At 51.9% G+C, this 17,574-nt stretch overlaps 1 protein-coding gene across 2 annotated transcripts; it reads left to right on the top strand.

The window, feature by feature from the left end:
* Positions 1 to 548: 548 nt before the first annotated feature.
* Positions 549 to 17,400, top strand: HSH2D (hematopoietic SH2 domain containing). 2 transcript variants are annotated; one of them, XM_074384455.1, is made up of 6 exons: positions 549 to 674; positions 6,671 to 6,822; positions 10,275 to 10,364; positions 11,833 to 11,994; positions 13,259 to 13,351; positions 16,653 to 16,818. In XM_074384455.1, the coding sequence occupies exons 2-6, from the start codon at positions 6,698 to 6,700 to the stop codon at positions 16,720 to 16,722; spliced, it is 540 nt and encodes a 179-aa protein (XP_074240556.1). In that variant the 5' UTR covers positions 549 to 674; positions 6,671 to 6,697; the 3' UTR covers positions 16,723 to 16,818. The 2 variants fall into 2 exon arrangements, with proteins under 2 accessions (XP_074240556.1, XP_039321649.1); XM_039465715.2 differs by having other exon boundaries at positions 572 to 674; positions 11,833 to 11,998; positions 16,653 to 17,400.
* Positions 17,401 to 17,574: the final 174 nt, after the last annotated feature.

Below are 17,574 nucleotides of genomic sequence, written 5' to 3'. Positions count from 1 at the left end.
ACGCCCGGCTAACTTTTTATATTTATAGTAGTGATCAGATTTTACCTAGTTGGCTGGGCTGGTCTTGAACTCCTGACCTCAGGTGATCTGCCCTCCTCGGCCTCCCAAAGTGCTGGGATTACAGGCGTGTGCCATCGCGCCTGGCCTAATTTTTGTATTTTAATAGAGACGGGGTTTTGCAACGTGGGCCTGGCTGGTCTCAGACTCCTGACTTCAAATGATCCACCCACCTCAGCCTCCCAAAGTGCTGGGATTACAGGCGTGAGCCACCGCGCCTGTCGCCTGTTCCCCCTGTGGAATGGTGTGTTCCTCCTCTTCACGGCTTGATATTTTATAGATGCCAGGAGTTGGCGGGGCCCTGCACCTGTCTCAGTGTCACACCTATGTCCTCCCAAGGGCAGGCACACAGTAGGCGCTCAATAACGGCTTGCTGGGGGCAAGGCAGGAGCAAGCTGTCCCTGCACCTGTGGCAGCAGCTGCTTTGCTGGACTGCAGACAGGGTGACTGGGCCTGTCCTCGTCCCGCCCCCAGGGCTCACCTGCTTAAGGAAACAGGAACCGCCTCGGGGCATCCAGCCCCGCCCCATTGACGTGGGGACACTGAATCGAAACCCAGCCTCCTGCAGGCGCTGCCACAGCCACCGCAAGGGCCTCGGCCATCCAGGGATCTCCCAGGTAGGTGCCCCGAGAGCCTCAGCCCTCCTCCCAGCCCTCGGGGAGACAGAGCGTGGGAGCCGGGCTAGGCCAGAAGGAGGGACAGGGCTGGTGGGGCCTGGGGTGGTGGGAGGGATTTTCTGGTAGCATAGGGGAGGGCTTCGTGGAGGAGGGGGCATTTGTGGTCACCACTGGAAAGTGGAGCCAGAGTTGGGGAAAGGCAGTCCTGGCAGGAAAACAGCATGAGCAAAGGTGTGGCGAGGCGGGAGAGAGAGCAGGGAGGTCTTTAGGTCTGGAATATGGGTATCGAGGAAGTAGAGGAGGCCCCTGGCCAGGGTCGGGAGTTTGAATTTCAGCCTGAGTTCTTTCATCACTAGATAGCTGTTCATCAGCAAAGACCCTTGCACCCTCCACCTTGCCAGGCCAGCACCAGGGCCCAGAAAACGACAACAACGACTCGAGATCCTTAGGCCCTGATCCTTAGGAGGCCCCGGGCCAGTGGAGACAGCCAGATATACTCTACCTCCATGGGGTCATGGCTGGACCAGAGGGAGGAACAAAGGGGAACACTGGGGACAGAGGGGGGTGCAGGGCTTTGTCTGGGGGGAGAGGCAGGAAAGCTGCCTGGAGGAGGGCACATTTTTACTGGGTTTTGAAGGATAAATAGGAGTTCTTCCAAGTAGAAAAAAAAGAATAAGCCTGTCAGCATTATCCCATGCTAGGTCACAACTGGATTCATCAATATTGTATATGTCTCTATATATACAGCACTAACTGACCATTCCTAGGTAAATATCATTATCCCCAGGTTAAAGACAGAAGGACAGGCACAGAGAGAGGTTAAGTGACTTATCTGAGGTCATGCAGTTGCTAAGTGGGGAGCTAGGGTTTGAACCCAGGCCATCTGGCTCCAATTCTGGGCCTTTTTGGTGATGGTGGTGGGGTTTTTTGGGGGATTTTTGTGAGACAGAGTCTCGCTCTGTCACCGAGGCTAGAGGGCTGGAGGGCAGTGGGGCAATCTGAGCTCACTGCAACCTCTGCCACCTGGGCTCAGGTGATTCTCCTGCCTCAGCCTCCCAAGTAGCTGAGACTACAGGCACAAACCACTGTAATTTTTGTATTTTTTATTTTACTTTATCTTATTTATTTATTTATTTATTTATTTATTTTTTTGAGACGGAGTTTCGCTCTTGTCACCCAGGCTGGAGTGCAATGGCGCTATCTCGGCTCACCGCAACCTCCGCCTCCTGGGTTCAGGCAATTCTCCTGCCTCAGCCTCCTGAGTAGCTGGGATTACAGGCACACGCCACCATGCCCAGCTAATTGTTTGTATTTTTAGTAGAGACGGGGTTTCACCATGTTGACCAGGATGGTCTCGATCTCTCGACCTCGTGATCCACCCGCCTCGGCCTCCCAAAGTGCTGGGATTACAGGCTTGAGCCACCGCGCCCGGCCTTATTTATTTATTTAGAGTCGGAGTCTCACTCTGTTGCCCAGGCTGGAGTGCTGTGGCTCGATCTCAGCTCACTACAACTTCCTCCTCGTGGGTTCATGCAATTCTCCTGCCTCAGCTTCTTGAGTAGCTGAGATTACAGGAGTGTGCCACCTCATCCAGATAATTTTTGTATTTTTAGTAGAGATGGGATTTCACCATGGTGGCCAGGCTGGTCTTGAACCCCTGGCCTCAGGCAATCTACCTGTCTTAGCCTCCCAAAATGCTGAGATTACAGGCTTGAGCCACTGTGCCCAGCCTCCAATTCCAGGCTCTTAATCATGTTGTCACCTTGCTTTATTAAACATTTCTTAATAAACCTCAGAATTCCTTCAGGCTGTACCCTAGAGGGTGTGCTTGACATCTGGCTGGAGAAAGTCAATATTGACACAGGGCGCGGTGGCTCAGGCCTGTAATCCCAGCACTTTGGGAGGTTGAGGCGGGTGGATCACAAGATCAAGAGAACAAGACCATCCTGGCCAATGTAGTGAAGTCCTATCTCTACTAAAACATTAGCTGGGCATGGTGGTGGACGCCTGTAATTCCCAGCTACCTGGGAGGCTGAGGCAGGAGAATTGCTTAAACTCGGGGGGTGAAGGTTGCAGTGAGCTGAGATTGTGCCACTGCACTCCAGCCTGGCGACAGCCAGACTCTGTCTCAAAAAAAAAAAAAAAAAAAAAAAAATAGTTAATATTGACTACCATTGGTCAACAGACCCTGCCTCCTCTTAGAAACAACCCAGCAAAAAGACCTTTTAAGATAGTGAAAACTTAGATGGGGCCAGGCGCGGTGGCTCACTCCTGTAATCCCAGCACTTTGGGAGGCCAGGGCGGGTGGATCACGAGGTCAAGAGATCGAGACCATCCTGGTCAACATGGTGAAACCCCGTCTCTACTTTAAAAAATACAAAAAATTAGCTGGGCATGGTGGCGCGTGCCTGTAATCCCAGCTACTCAGGAGGCTGAGGCAGGAGAATTGCCTGAACCCAGGAGGCGGAGGCTGCGGTGAGCCGAGATTGCGCCATTGCACTCCAGCCTGGGTAACAAGAGCGAAACTCCATCTCAAAAAAAGAAAAACAAAGTTAGATGGGGCCAGTGGGTAGGGGGAGTGAGCTCCAGTTTGAGAACAGAATTTAGGGTGAGTGGCCAGGCGCGGTGGCTTACACCCATAATCCCAGCACTTTGGGATGTCAAGGCAGGTGGATCACTTGAGGTCAAGAGTTCAAGACCAGCCTAGCCAACATGGTGAAACTCCATCTTTTCTAAAAATACAAAAATGAGCCAGGTGCTGCATGCCTGTCATTTCAGCTATTCAAGAGGCTAAGGCAGGTGAATTGCTTGAACCTAGGAGGCAGAAGTTGCAGTGAGCTGAGATCGCACCACTGCACTCTAGCCTCGGCGACAAAGCGAGACTCCATCTCAAAAAAAAAAAAGGGGGTGAGCAGGCTGGGCTCAGTGGCTCAGGCTTGCCCTTGTAATCCCACCACTTGGCAAGGCCGAGGCAGGCAGATCACCTGAGGTCAGGAGTTTGAGACCAGCCTGGCCAACGTGGAGAAACCCTCTCTCTAAAAAAAAAGAAAAAAGAAAGAAAAAGGGTGAGCAAGGGGGATCTTGAAGGAACTATCTAGCAAGATACAATCTTTGGCTCATTTTACATTCACTTAATTCTGTTTTGCAAAACAGTGCTGCCTTCTCTCTTTCTCCAGCTTTGTCATTGACGCTCAAAGTCCCGTGGTACCTCTTGCTTAAAATTATCAAGAAAATGTGTGAATTAATGATGCACCTGACACATCGTAGGTGTGCCATCAGTGGCTACTACGTGTGGTGATGTTGGTGGTGGAAGCAACTGTCCGGAGCCACATTTTTCTGGTGTTTAATGAAACCAAGGCAGCCAGGCACAGTAGCTCATGCCTGTAATCCCAGTACATTAGGAGGCTGAGATGTAAGCATCACTTGAGCCCAGGAGTTCGAGGCCAGCCTGGACAACATAGCAAGACCCCGTCTCTACAAAAAATTTTTAAAATTAGGCAGGCCCATCGTCCCAACTACTCAGAAGGTTGAGGTGGGAGGATTGCTTGAGCCTGGGAGGTTGCAGCCGCAGTGAGCGTGAGCTGTGATTGCAGCACTGCACACTCCAGCCTGGGCAACAGAGGGAAATCCTGTCTCAAAAAAAAAAAAAAAAACACACACACGCACAGAAAGGGCCACGTGCAGTGGCTCACGCCTGTAATTCCAACATTTTGGGAGGCCGGGTGGATCACAAGGTCATGAGATCGAGACCATCCTGGCCAACATGGTGAAACCCTGTCTCTACTTAAAAAAATACAAAAATTAGCTGGGCTTGGTGGCACGCGCCTGTAGTCCCAGCTACTCGGGAGGCTGAGGCAGGAGAATCCCTTGAAGCTGAGAGGCGGAGGTTGCAGTGAGCCGAGATCGTGCCACTGTATTCCATCCTGGGCAACAAGAGTGAAACTCTGTCTCAAAGAGAAAAAAGAAACCAGGGCAAGCCTTTTTTTTTTTTTTTTTTGAGACAGAGTTTCGCTCTTGTTACCCAGACTGGAGTGCAATGGCGCGATCTCGGCTCACCGCAACCTCCGCCTCCTGGGTTCAGGCAATTCTCCTGCCTCAGCCTCCTGAGTAGCTGGGATTACAGGCACGTGCCACCATACCCAGCTACTTTTTTGTATTTTTAGTAGAGACGGGGTTTCACCATATTGACCAGGATGGTCTCAATCTCTTGACCTCGTGATCCACCCGCCTCGGCCTCCCAAAGTGCTGGGATTATAGGCTTGAGCCACCGTGCCCGGCCAAGGCAAGCCTTTTTGACACCCACTACTATTGGGTCGGATATTTTGTTCCTTCACTTGCCCCTTTGCCATTTCCTTATTCCTCTGGGGGCATTGCTATTCACTTCATATTTAAATACTCTGTTCTTAAATTTCAAAAGATTTATTTATAAAAGGAACTTTCTAGTCCTTGCAATAAAGGCATAACAGGCAGGGCACAGTGGCTCACGCCTGTAATCCAAGTACTTCGGGAGGCTGACACAGGCGGATTGCTTGAGTCCAGGAGTTTGAGACCAATGTGGCCAAGAAGGCAAAACCCTATCTCTACAAAAAATACAAAAATTATCCAGGCATGGTGGCACATGCCTGTGGTCCCAGCTACTTGGAGGACTGAGGTGGGAGAATCACTTGAGCCAGGAAGATTGAGGCTGTAGTGAGCCAAGGTGTCCAGCCTGGGCGACAGAGTGAGCTCCTGTCTCAAAAAAGAGAACGGGAAAGGGAAAAGGAGAGGAGAGGGACACAATGGCACAAGAAGAATAAAAGGAAAAATCCTTGAAGGACATTGGGGAGGAGCCGATGAATGAATGTCTAAAAAGTACCAGGCACATAGTAGGTGCTCAAGAAATACAAGACAGATTTTTGTTTGTTTTTGTGTTTTGTTGTTTTGGTTTGATTTTTTGGATTTTTGAGATGGAGTCTCACTATGTTGCCCAGGCTGGAGTGCAGTGGGGCAATCTTGGCTCACTGCAACCTCCGCCTCTCAGGTTCAAGGGATTCTCGTGCCTCAGCCTCCCAAGTAGCTGGGATTACAAGCATGTGCAGCCACTCCTGGCTAATTTTTGTATTTTTAATAGAGATGGGGTTTCACCATGTTGCCCAGGCTGGTCTTGAACTACTGACCTCAGGTGATCCACCTGTCTTGACCTCCCAAAGTGCTGGGATTATAGGCGTGAGCCACCATGCCCAGCTACACAAGCTGGTGTTTTTGCTTGTTTGTTTTTGAACAAACAGAAAGCCTTGCTCTGTTCCCCAGACTGGAGTACAGTGGCACAACCACGGCTCACTGCAGCCACAGCCTCCCGAGCTCAAGGGATCCTCCCACCTCAGCCTCCTGAGTAGCTGGGACTACAGGCATACACTACCACACCCAGCTAATTTTTTAATTTTTTTTTTTTTTTTTTTTTTTTTTTTTTTTTTTTGAGAATGAGTCTCACTCTGTGGCGTGATCTCGGCTCACTGCAACCTCCATCCCCGGGTTCAAGTGATTCTCCTGCCTCAGCCTCCCAAGTAGCTAGGATTACAGGCATCTACTACAATGCCCGGCTAATTTTTGTATTTTTAGTAGAGATGGGGTTTCACCATATTGGCCAGGCTGGTCTCAAACTCCTGACCTCAGGTGATCTGCCTGCCTCAGCCTCTCAAAGTGCTGGGATTAAAGGTGTGAGCCACCGTGCCTGGCCAAATTTTTAATTTTTTTTTGTAGAGATGGGATCTCACTGTGTTGCCCAGGCTGGTCTGGAACTCCTGGGCTCAGGCAGTCTACATCCCCTTGCCCTCCCAAAGTGCTGAGATTATAGGCGTGAGCCACGGCACCTGGCCCTCACAAGCCAGTTTTAAGCCCATTGCTCTGTCTGGCCTGGAGGACTTCTCAGAGGAAGAGGCACCACAAGCTGCAAGAATAAGAGCAAAATGAGAGGTGCATCAAGCTTGATTCTTGTCTTCCCTCCCTTCGCTACCCAGGTGACCTTCGCCCCACCCCAGGAAGCCATGACAGAGGCCAGGAAGCTGCCCCCACCACTGCCCCCTCGACTGGACTGGTTTGTGCACACCCAGGTGGGCCAGCTGGCCCAAGACGTGATCCCTGAGTGGTTCCATGGTGCAATCTCAAGAGAGTGAGGACATCCCCACGCCCTCCCCCGGTCCATCCACCTCTCTCCTTGTCTGCCTCTGCTCTGGGCAAGTTTTAACTGCACAGTTCTGGGCTTGGCTCAGCTCAGTGTGGCAAGAGGCTAAATGAGCTCCGGACTCCCAGGCTTGGATACCATCACCTCTGCGGGCTCACTGTGTGACCTGGGGCAAGTTCCTTGCCCTCTCTGGGCCTCAGCTTCCTCTGTATAAATGGCCGAAAGGCCAGCACTGCCAGGGACCTGGCAGCACCCAAACCTCGCCCAGGCCTGGCATTACCAATCAATGATGGCAGAATGCAGCCTCCGAATCTTTCTTCTTCTTCCTTTTTTTTTTTTTTGAGACGGAGTTTCGCTCGTGTTACCCAGGCTGGAGTGCAATGGCGCGATCTCGGCTCACCACAACCTCCGCCTCCTGGGTTCAGGCATTTCTCCTGCCTCAGCCTCCTGAGTAGCTGGGACTACAGGCACGCGCCACCATGCCCAGCTAATGTTTTGTATTTTTAGTAGAGACGGGGTTTCACCATGTTGACCAGGATGGTCTCGATCTCTTGACCTCGTGATCCACCCGCCTCGGCCTCCCAAAGTGCTGGGATTACAGGCGTGAGCCACCGCACCCGGCCTTTTTTTTTTTTTGAGACAGGATCTCACTCTGTCACCCAGGCTGCAGTGCAGTGGCGCAGTCTTGGCTCACTGTAACCTCTGCCTCCCGAGTTCAAGTGATTCTTCCGCCTCACTTCCAAGTAGCTGTGAGTACAGGCACATGCCACCACACCCGGCTAATTTTTGTATTTTTAGTGGAGACAGGGTTTCACCATGTTGGCCAGGCTGGTCTCGAACTCCTGATCTCAAGTGATCCACCCGACTCAGCCTCCCAAAGTGCTGGGATTACAGGCGTGAGCCACCGTGCCCGGCCAGAATCTTTCTGAACACCGTATCCCAAGCAGCTGCTCTTAACCCATCAAGATACAACCAAGGTACCCTTTCTTTTTTTGAGACAGCGTTTCACTGCTGTCGCCCAGGCTGAAGTGCAGTGGTGTGATCTCGGCTCACTGCAACCTCCGCCTTCTGGGTTCAAGCAATCCTCCTGCCTCAAGAGCACCTGGGACTATAGACACGCGCCACCACGCCTGGCTAATATTTGTATTTTTAGCAGAGATGGGGTTTCACTATGTTGGCCAGGCTGGTCTCGAACTCCTGGCCTCAAGTGATCTGCCTGCCTCAGCCTCCCAAAGTGTTGGGATTATAGGCGTGAGCCACTATGCCTGGCCCCGGTGTGTCCTTTCTACCTCAGACCGTGTGAGCTCTGAGGATGTGGGCACAGCCCTAACTGAATGGAGAAAAAAACATTTATTGCCACTCTCTGTATGCAGGAAATTGAGAAAATTCTGTGAAGGCCACAGAGAGGAAGTAGCGTTGGTCATGGTTTCTGAGCTCTGGGGCCTCACTATCCAACAGAAATGAGCTGCACATTGCAATTTAAATAAATTTTAGTAGCTATGTTAAAAGAAGCAGCTGGGCGCAGTAGTAATACGTTTAGTGCCAGCTACTTGGGATGCTGACGCAGGAGGATTGCTTGAGCCCAGGAGTTCAAGGCTGGTCTGGACAACATAGCGAGGCTCCGTCTCTAAAAGGAATTTTAGGCTGGGTGCAGTGGCTCACACTTGTAATCCCATCACTTTGGGAGGCTGAGGCAGGCAGATCACCTGAGGTCAGGAGTTCGAGACCAGCCTGGACAACATGGTGAAACCTTGTCTCTATTAAAAATACAAAACACTAGCTGAGTCTGGTTGCATGTACCTGTAATCCCAGCTACTTGGGAGGCTGAGACAGCAGAATCACTTGAACCTGGGAGGTGGAGGTTGCAGTGAGCCAAGATCACGCCATTGCACTCCAGCCTGGGCAACAAGAGCAAAACTCTGTCTCAAAAAAAAAAAAAAGGGAGAGAGAGCCGGGCGCGGTGGCTCAAGCCTGTAATCCCAGCACTTTGGGAGGCCAAGGCGGGTGGATCACGAGGTCAAGAGATCAAGACCATCCTGGTCAACATGGTGAAACCCCATCTCTACTAAAAATACAAAAAATTAGCTGGGCGTGGTGGCACGTGCCTGTAATCCCAGCTACTCAGGAGGCTGAGGCAGGAGAATTGCTTGAACTCAGGAGGCGGAGGTTGCGGTGAGCCGAGATCGCGCCATTGCACTCCAGCCTGGGTAACAAGAGCGAAACTCCGTCCCCGCCCCCCCTCAAAAAAAAAGGGAGAGAGAGAGAGAGAATAATAGTAAGAATAATAGCAAACATTTTGGGAGCACTGACCAGGCAGCAGCTGTCATACTTAGGTTGCAAGTTCTTCCTGTTCTCACAGCAGCCGTGGAAGTGGGTTTTACTTTCCCCTTGACGCTGAAGTTCAGAAGGGGATAGACAATTGGCTGAAGTCACGCAGCTGATGGACGGGAGAGCTGGGTTTTGAACTTGAATGCATCTGAGTATACAGTTCCTTCTTTGCTATCTGTGACACCTTGATCTACCCAAAGCCGCCTTAATCGGGAGATCGCAGTCATTGGGAAGGCAGGCAGGTGCTGTGGGAGATGGGAGGAGGTCTGGCCTGGGGTCAAGGTCATCAGAGGCCTCCTAGGTCCTCTGTGGTAACATCCCTAGTCCATGAATAGCTCAGGGTCTGCAACAACTGAAAAAAAAGATGGGCTTGGGGTGTTTGTTCATTTAGAAAACAGGCCAGCTGTAATCCCAGCACTTTAGGAGGCCAAGGCGGGTGGATCAGTTGAGGCCAGGAGTTTGAGACCAGCCTGGTCAACATAGCGAAACCCCATCTCTACTAAAAATACAAAAATTAGCCGGGTGTGTTGGTGGGCACCTGCAATCCTAGCTACTCGGGAAACTGAGGCAGATACTTTCTTGAAGTTGGGGGGCGGAGGTTGCAGTGAGCTGAGATCACACTACTGTGCTCTAGCCTGGGTGACAGAGTGAGACTCCATCTCAAAAAAATAAATAAATAAATAAAATAAAACAGGCCGGGCACAGTGGCTCACACCTGCAATCCCAGCACTTTAGGAGGCTGAGGCCGGTGGATCACCTCAGGACAGGCGTTTGAGACCAGCCTGGCCAACATGGTGAAACCCTGTCTCTACTAAAAATACAAAAAATAGCTGGGCATGGTGACGGGCGCCTGTAATCCCAGCTACTTGGGAGGCTGAGGCAGGAGAATCGCTTGAACCTAAAGGCCGAGGTTGCAGGGAGCCGAGATCGCACCATTGCACTCCAGCCTGGTGACAGAGCGAGACTGTCTCAAAAAAAAAAAATAATAATAATAATAAAAGAAAAATGAAAACTACCAGTCTTCTGCATGAATGGCCCCATGGCCCCAGGAGTCTGACTGGCACATGGGGCGGCTGGACTGTGTCATTTCCTTTCTGTGTGTGCCCTTCCAGGGAGGCTGAGAACCTGCTGGAGTCACAGCCACCAGGATCCTTTCTCCTCAGGGTCAGCCACAGCCACGTGGGCTACACACTCTCCTACAAGTAAGGCCTGGGCCAGGGGCCAGGGCAGGGGCAGGTGGGCTCTGGGGCTTCCTTGGAGGGGGAAAGGGGTTACTGCTTCTCAGAGAGCGGCAGCAACTGAGGCTGTGGGTCTGAGAAGCGGGACTGCTGGGGACCTGAGATTGGCTGGCGGCTTCTCTCCCTCCACCCCTCACAATCTAATTAGTGATTCCCAGACTGTGTGTTAGGGAAACCCAGGGAAGCCCAGCTCCTTAAGACCTGGAAGCCAGACAAATCCAGAGGATTCCAAGCCAAAGGAATAAAAACCCAGTGGCTCAATTTTTACAGTTACCCACAGTGGGAAAAGCTTATCCAAGGCTCAGCTCTGCCATTACATGCTGTGTGACCTTAGACAAGCTACTCAACCTCTCTGTGCCTCCAGTAAAGGAATGTCACATTTTAATTCAGTGTATTCATGTGAGGATTAAATGAGATGCAGTCAGCACATACAGTGACATTAATATACATTTATTGGTTAACTGGGCATTTCTTTCTTTTTTTTTTTTTGAGATGGAGTTTCGTTCTTGTTACCCAGGCTGGAGTGCAATGGCACGATCTCGGCTCACTGCAACCTCTGCCTCCTGGGTTCAGGCAATTCTCCTGCCTCAGCCTCCCGAGTAGCTGGGAATACAGGAGCGTGCCACCATGCCCAGCTAATTTTTGTATTTTTAGTAGAGACAGGGTTTCACCATGTTGACCAGGATGCTCTGGACCACTTGACCTCGTGATCCACCCGCCTCGGCCTCCCAAAGTGCTGGGATTATAGACGTGAGCCACTGTGCCAGGCCTACTGGGCATTTCTTGAGTACTTGCTGTGTGCCAGACACACAGCCTTAGGCTGGAGCTTTCTTTCTTTTTCTTTTTTTTCTTTTGAGACAGAATCTCATTCTGTCACCCAGGCTGGACTGCAGTGGTGTGATCTCGGCTCACTGCAACCTCCGCCTTCCAGATTCAAGCGATTCTCCTGCCTCAGTCTCCCCAGTAGCTGGGATTACAGGCACCTGCCACTATGCCTGGCTAATTTTTGTATTTTTAGCAGAGATGGGGTTTCGCCATGTTGGCCAGGCTGGCCTCGAACTCCTGGCCTCAAGTGATCCACCAGCCTCAGCCTCCCAAAGTGTTGGGATTACAGGCGTGAGCCACCGTGACCAGCTTTCATTATCGTTTCTATTGATTATTTACCGATAGCCAGGCAATGAATTAAGCTTTTGCCTGTAGTAACATGTTTGATCTGAAGTTGGCCTTTGTAGCCCTATGTTATAAATGGGGGAAACTGAGGCACAGTGAGGTTAGTAACCTGCTGGGTGTTGAATGGCTAATGAGTGAAGAAGCCTGCACGGGAACCTGGCATAGTCTGGCTGTAGCAGTGGCGCTGCCAGCCCAAGGGCTGGGGACTTGGAGCAGGGATGAGGGCGAGTGGCATGTTCTAGCCCTCACAGTGTCTCTGCAGAGGCCAAAGCAGCTGCTGCCATTTCATGGTGAAGCTCTTGGATGATGGGAGTTTCATGATCCCCGGGGAGAAGGTGGCCCACACCTCGCTAGACGCCCTGGTCACCTTCCACCAGCAGAAGCCAATTGAGGCGCTCGGGGAGCTGCTGACACAGCCCTGCAGGCAGGTGAGGGCGGGGACGCATGTGGCTCACAGCCATCTCCTTGGGGCCCAGCCCCCCGGACCCCTTTGCTCCACACATCTCCATCAGCTCGTCTTGATTCTGTCACTCTCATGGTCCTTGGCCCCTCCAGCTCCACCCCTCCTAGTCCCTCTGCCCCCCACGGCCATGTCCCTTGTGGTCCCCGATTCCCCATCGCTTCACCCTCCAGGCCCATGTCAACAGCTGATTTTTTTTTTACAAGGGTTCATGTGCCAGGTATAATCTTGGCTCCAATGAAGGAACAGCATCTTTCCTTAGAAGGCTTAGTGGGTGTGACCTGGCTCCAAATAAACTTTCCTTAGAAGGCTCAGTGGGCTTGCCCTGGTTCCCAATAAACTGCTGAGGGCGGGGCATTTTTCCTTAGAAGCCTCAGTGGGTGTGGCCTGTAAACCCCCAGTAAACTGCTGAGAGCAGGGCACGTTTCCTTAGAAGATCCAGCAGTGGGGCCGGGCGCGGTGGCTCACGCCTGTAATCCCAGCACTTTGGGAGGCCGAGGCGGGTGGATCACGAGGTCAGGAGAGCAAGACCATCCTGGTCACATGCTGAAACCCCGTCTCTACTAAAAATACAAAAAATCAGCTGGGCATGGTGGTGTGTGCCTGTAATCCCAGCTACTCAGGAGGCTGAGGCAGGAGAATTGCCTGAACCCAGGAGGCGGAGGTTGCGGTGAGCCGAGATCGCGCCATTGCACTCCAGCCTGGGTAACAAGAGTGAAACTCTGCCTCAAAAAAAAAAAAAAAAAAAAGAAAGAAAAGAAAAGAAAAAGAAAAAAAAGAAGATCCAGCAGTGGACATGGCCTAGCGGCCTAGCCCCTAAGAAACTGCTGAGGGCGGGATATCTTTCCTTGGAAGGCTCAGTGGGTGTGGCCTAGCTCTGAAGACACTGCTGTGGGTGGGGCATCTTTCCTTAGAAGGCATGATAGGCGTGGCTAGCTCCCAGGAAACTTGTGGGTGGGGCATCTTTCCTTAGAAGGTTCAGTGGGCGTGGCCTGCCCCCAGAAACTCCTGTGAGCGGGGCATCTTTCCTTAGAAGTCTCAGTAGGTGTGTCACAACCCCTAAGAAATGGCTGTGGGTGGGGCATATTTTCTTATAATGCTTAGTGGATGTGGCCTAGGTACTAAGAAACTGCTATTCAAAGGACAGTCCCTGAGACCTGCCTTCCAGGGTCGGTCTAGGACCTTTCCCCTTCCCTAGTACTGAGATACAGCCCCTTCTGCCCTGCAGAAGGATCCCGCAAATGTGGACTACGAGGATCTCTTCCTCTACTCCAACGCAGTGGCCGAGGAAGCAGCCTGCCGGGTGTCTGCGCCTGAGGAGGTATGTATATGACAGGAGGCTGGCACCTCCCACCTGGCGGAGGGGCAGGAGCAGAGGTGGCCAACAGCTGCTAGAGGAGGCTCCTTCCCGAATGAGAATTAGATCCTACAGCTTGGTGCTTTAAACCTTTCCAGTGATTTCCCAACACTGAGATTAAAATTCAAACTGCAGGCTGGGCACGGTGGCTCATGCCTGTAATCTCAGCACTTTGGGCGGCTGAGGCGGGTGGATCGTGAGGTCAGGAGTTCAAGACTAGCCTGGCCAACATGGTGAAATCCCGTCTCTACTAAAAATGCAAAAATTAGCCAGGCATGGTGGCGAACGCCTATGATCCCAGATACTCAGGATGCTGAGGCAGGAGAATCGCTTGAACCTGGGAGGCGGAGGTGAGCCGAGATCATGCCACTGCACTCCAGCCTAGGCAACACAGCAAGACTCTGTCCCCCCCCCCCCAAAAAAAGAGATTAAACTGCAATCTCAGTTCCTCTTTCTGCCTATCACCTACCCAGCGCCAGCCCTGCTGTCGTACCATCTGCTGTCAGACACAGCAAGCTAGCTCAAGGTCTCTGCACGTGCTGGTCCCACCTCAGGTCCTTTGCACAAACTCTGTGCCTTCCCCCTAGATTTCCCATGTCTTCATTCAGTTCTTCAAGTGCCTCCTTCCCCAGGCTCCAGACCTAAAGCAACGCCTTCTACATTCTCCTTCACATTATCCTGTTTATTCACTGCAGCAACTTCCTAAAAATGTTCCCCCAAATCCTGTCTACTTATGGACTTGCATGCGCCCTAGCTGCCTCCCCCATCAGACTGTGAGCTCTGAGAGACCGGAGAATCCATCCGGCTTGTTTGCCTCTGCTTTTCCCACCCCTCTGAGAGGACCTGCCATATTGAAGGTGCTTAACTAAGGACTCTGTGAAGTAGATGAATGAATGTATTACAGCATCTTGGGGCTTGGGAGACCTTTAGGGACCCCTGGACTGAAGCCTAAGTGTCCTCCAAGCCCCCTGCCCAGCAGGGGAAGTTGTGACAGTGGTACAAATGAAACAGGCTGGTGTGATGGACATCAGTGGAGGGGCAGAGTGCAAGTGGGAGAAGGCAGTCAGGGAAGGCTTCTTAGAGGAGGTGTACAGGTGAGGAGGAGCCAGTCAAATACACAGACACAGGGAGGACATTCCAGGCAGAGGGAATGGTGCTTGCAAAAGTCCTGGGGCTTGGTTGTTTGGAAAACAGAACAATAAAAGCCAGCATAGAGATGGAGTGGAGTTAGTGAGAGAGAGAGAGAAAGAGAGATTGGCAGAAGCTGAAGCCTCAGGCTCAGCAGGGACCTATTTGGGATTCTATTCCAGTTGCACCAGGGAGCCATAAGAAGGTGTATTCGTGGAGGGACTGGTGTTTTGTTTGTTTGTTTTGAGACGGAGTGTTGCAATGTCACCCAGGCTCGAGTGCAATGGCATAGTCTAGGCTCACTGCAACCTCCGCTTCCCAGGTTCAAACAATTCTCGTGCCTCAGCCTCCTGAGAGGCTGGGATTACAGGCATCGGCCACCACACCCGACTAATTTTTGTATTTTAGTAGAGATGGGGTTTCACCATGTTGGCCAGGCTGGTCTCAAACCCCTGACCTCATTCATGATCCACCCATCTCGGCCTTCCAAAGTGCTGGGATTACAGGCATGAGCCACGGCGCCCGGCCGGGGCTGGTGGTTTTAAATGTTTCCTGTGGCTACTTGGTGCAGAAGGGGCTTTTGGGGGCACTGGTGGAGATGGAAAGAAGGAGGAAGTGGGGTCAGGGTGGGGAACAGTGCCAAGGTGGGGTGAGAATGAGAGCCCAGGGGTGGTGGAAAGAGAAGTAGATATTTGGTCTGCGTGGTGGCTCGTACCTGTAATCCGAGCGCTTTGGGAGGCTGAGCCAGGAGGACTGCTTGAGGCCAGGAGTTTGAGACCAGCCTGGGCAACATAGCAAAACCCTGCCTCCACAAAAAGTTAAAAAATTAGCCAGACATGGTGGCACACGTCTGTAGTCAGCTACTCTGGGGGCTGAGGTGGGAGGATCAGGAGGTGGAGGCTGCAGGGACCCATGACTGCACCACTGCACTCCAGCCTGGATGACAAAGCAAGACCCTGTCAAAAAGAAAAATTTGTAGAGATGGGGTCTCACTACATTGCCCGGGTTGGTCTCAAACTCCTGGCCCCAGACAATCCTCCTGTCTCAGCCTCCCAAAGCACTGGGATTATAGGCATGAGCTATCATGCCTAACCCCGCATTTTTGTAAAGATAGTATTTCATAACCTGTGAATATCAGATGAAATTCAAAGGTCCATATTTATAAATCAAGCTATATTAGAACCCAGGTTATGCTCATTGGTTGACATGTAATCTCTGGCATCCCCCTACAACAGCAGAGCTAAGTAATTGAGGCAGATGGTACAGCCTGCAAAGCTGAAATATCTACTCTCTGACCCTTTGTAAAAGAAGTTTGCCAGGCCAGGTGCAGTGGCTCAAGCCTGTAATCCCAGCACTTTGGGAGGCTGAGGCGGGTGGATCACGAGGTCAAGAGATCGAGACCATCCTGGTCAACATGGTGAAACCCCGTCTCTACTAAAAATACAAAAAATTAGCTGGGCGTGGTGGCGCTTGCCTGTAATCCCAGCTACTCAGGAGGCTGAGGCAGGAGAATTGCCTGAACCCAGCAGGTGGAGGTTGCGGTGAGCCGAGATCGCGCCATTGCACTCCAGCCTGAGTAACAAGAGCGAAACTCCATCTCAAAAAAAAAAAAAAAAGAAATTTGCCAACAAGCCAGGTGTGGTGGCTGACACCTATAATTCTAGCACTTTGGGAGACTGAGGCAGGCAGATCACTTGAGGTCAGGAGTTTGAGACCAGCCTGGGCAACATGGAGAAACCCATCTCTACTAAAAATACAAAATAAAATTAGCCGGGCATGGTGGCGCATGCCTGTAATCCCAGCTACTCGGGAGGCTGAGGCAGGAGAATCGCTTGAACCCGGGCAGTGGAAGTTGCGATGAGCCCAGATCATGCCATTGCACTCCAGCCTGGGCAACAAGAGCAAAACTCCATCTAAAAAAAAAAAAAAAGAAGTTTGCCAACCCCTGAGCGAGACAGTGAGACAAAAGCCATTTACCGAGATGAGAAGGATGGGGAACGGGATCAGATTTGGGAGTTCGCATGGGGACGTTGCTCAGCCCCGGGGCGTCTGGGTGGAAGCCTGACTCCAATGTCTGGAGCAAATGTGGTGCTTTGGTGGGCGAACTGCCCCGGGCCTCACGGGCTCTCATTTTCAGCCCTCCTCAAAGCCAGTCCTGCTTCACCAATCAAAGGAAAGGAAGCTGTCAGCAGAGACGAGCAGAATAGCCACCGAGGAAGCCACTTCCTCCTGCCCCCCAAAAGCCCCTCTTGGAGAGGCCCGTCAGAAACTCTGGAGGAACCTCAAAATGCTCCCCGAGAGAGGCCAGAGGGTCCGGCAGCAGCTGAAAACCCACCTCGCCACTGTGAACTTGTCATCACTCTTAGATGTCCGGAGATCCACGATGACCTCAGGGCCTGGGACCAGAAAAGGCAGCCAAGAACCGTCAGGGGACACCACCGTAGGGGACAGAGTCTACACAGACCCCTTTGTGGCCACGTCCCTTGAAAACCCCTCAGAGCCTCAGGCGCCAAAAGACAGAAAGATTCCCACCAGGAAGGCCGAGAGGTCGGCCAGCTGCAATGAGGTGAATTCAGGGCGCAGGAGTTGGCACCAAATGATAGTGAGGGCTCTATCCTTCCAGGAGTCCAAGCCCGAGTGCCAGGGCTTGGCAGAGCCTGAGAATGACCAGCTCCCAGAGGAGTACCAACAGCCGCCGCCCTTTGCCCCTGGGTACTGCTAGAGAAGGGGTCCCCCCCCCCGGCTCTGGGACTCTTGGTGCCAGGGGTTGCCACACTCCTGGATGACCTAACATTTCTACCATGTCCCCAGACCATGGCATTCGGGAGTCTTCAGGAACCCGGGAAATGGAATAAAGACGCTTTGGGAGTCTGTTCCTACAGTCACCCGTGGGGTGAGCTGGTTATTTTAGCAATAATCATCAGAGTGATCCTGATGGTTTGGGGTACCTCCTGTCCATCGGCCCCTGTACCGGACCCACTGTATCCATTATTTTATATCCCAGAACAAGCCCCTTAGGTAGGATTATCCTCCATGTTTTGAAGAAGAGACTGAGGTTC

This window comes from Saimiri boliviensis, chromosome 14 (genome assembly GCF_048565385.1).
Source record: "Saimiri boliviensis isolate mSaiBol1 chromosome 14, mSaiBol1.pri, whole genome shotgun sequence".
NCBI lineage: Eukaryota > Metazoa > Chordata > Mammalia > Primates > Cebidae > Saimiri > Saimiri boliviensis.
The sequence above is the reverse complement of the archived record's forward strand: the minus strand, read 5'-3'. Positions and strand labels throughout refer to the sequence as shown.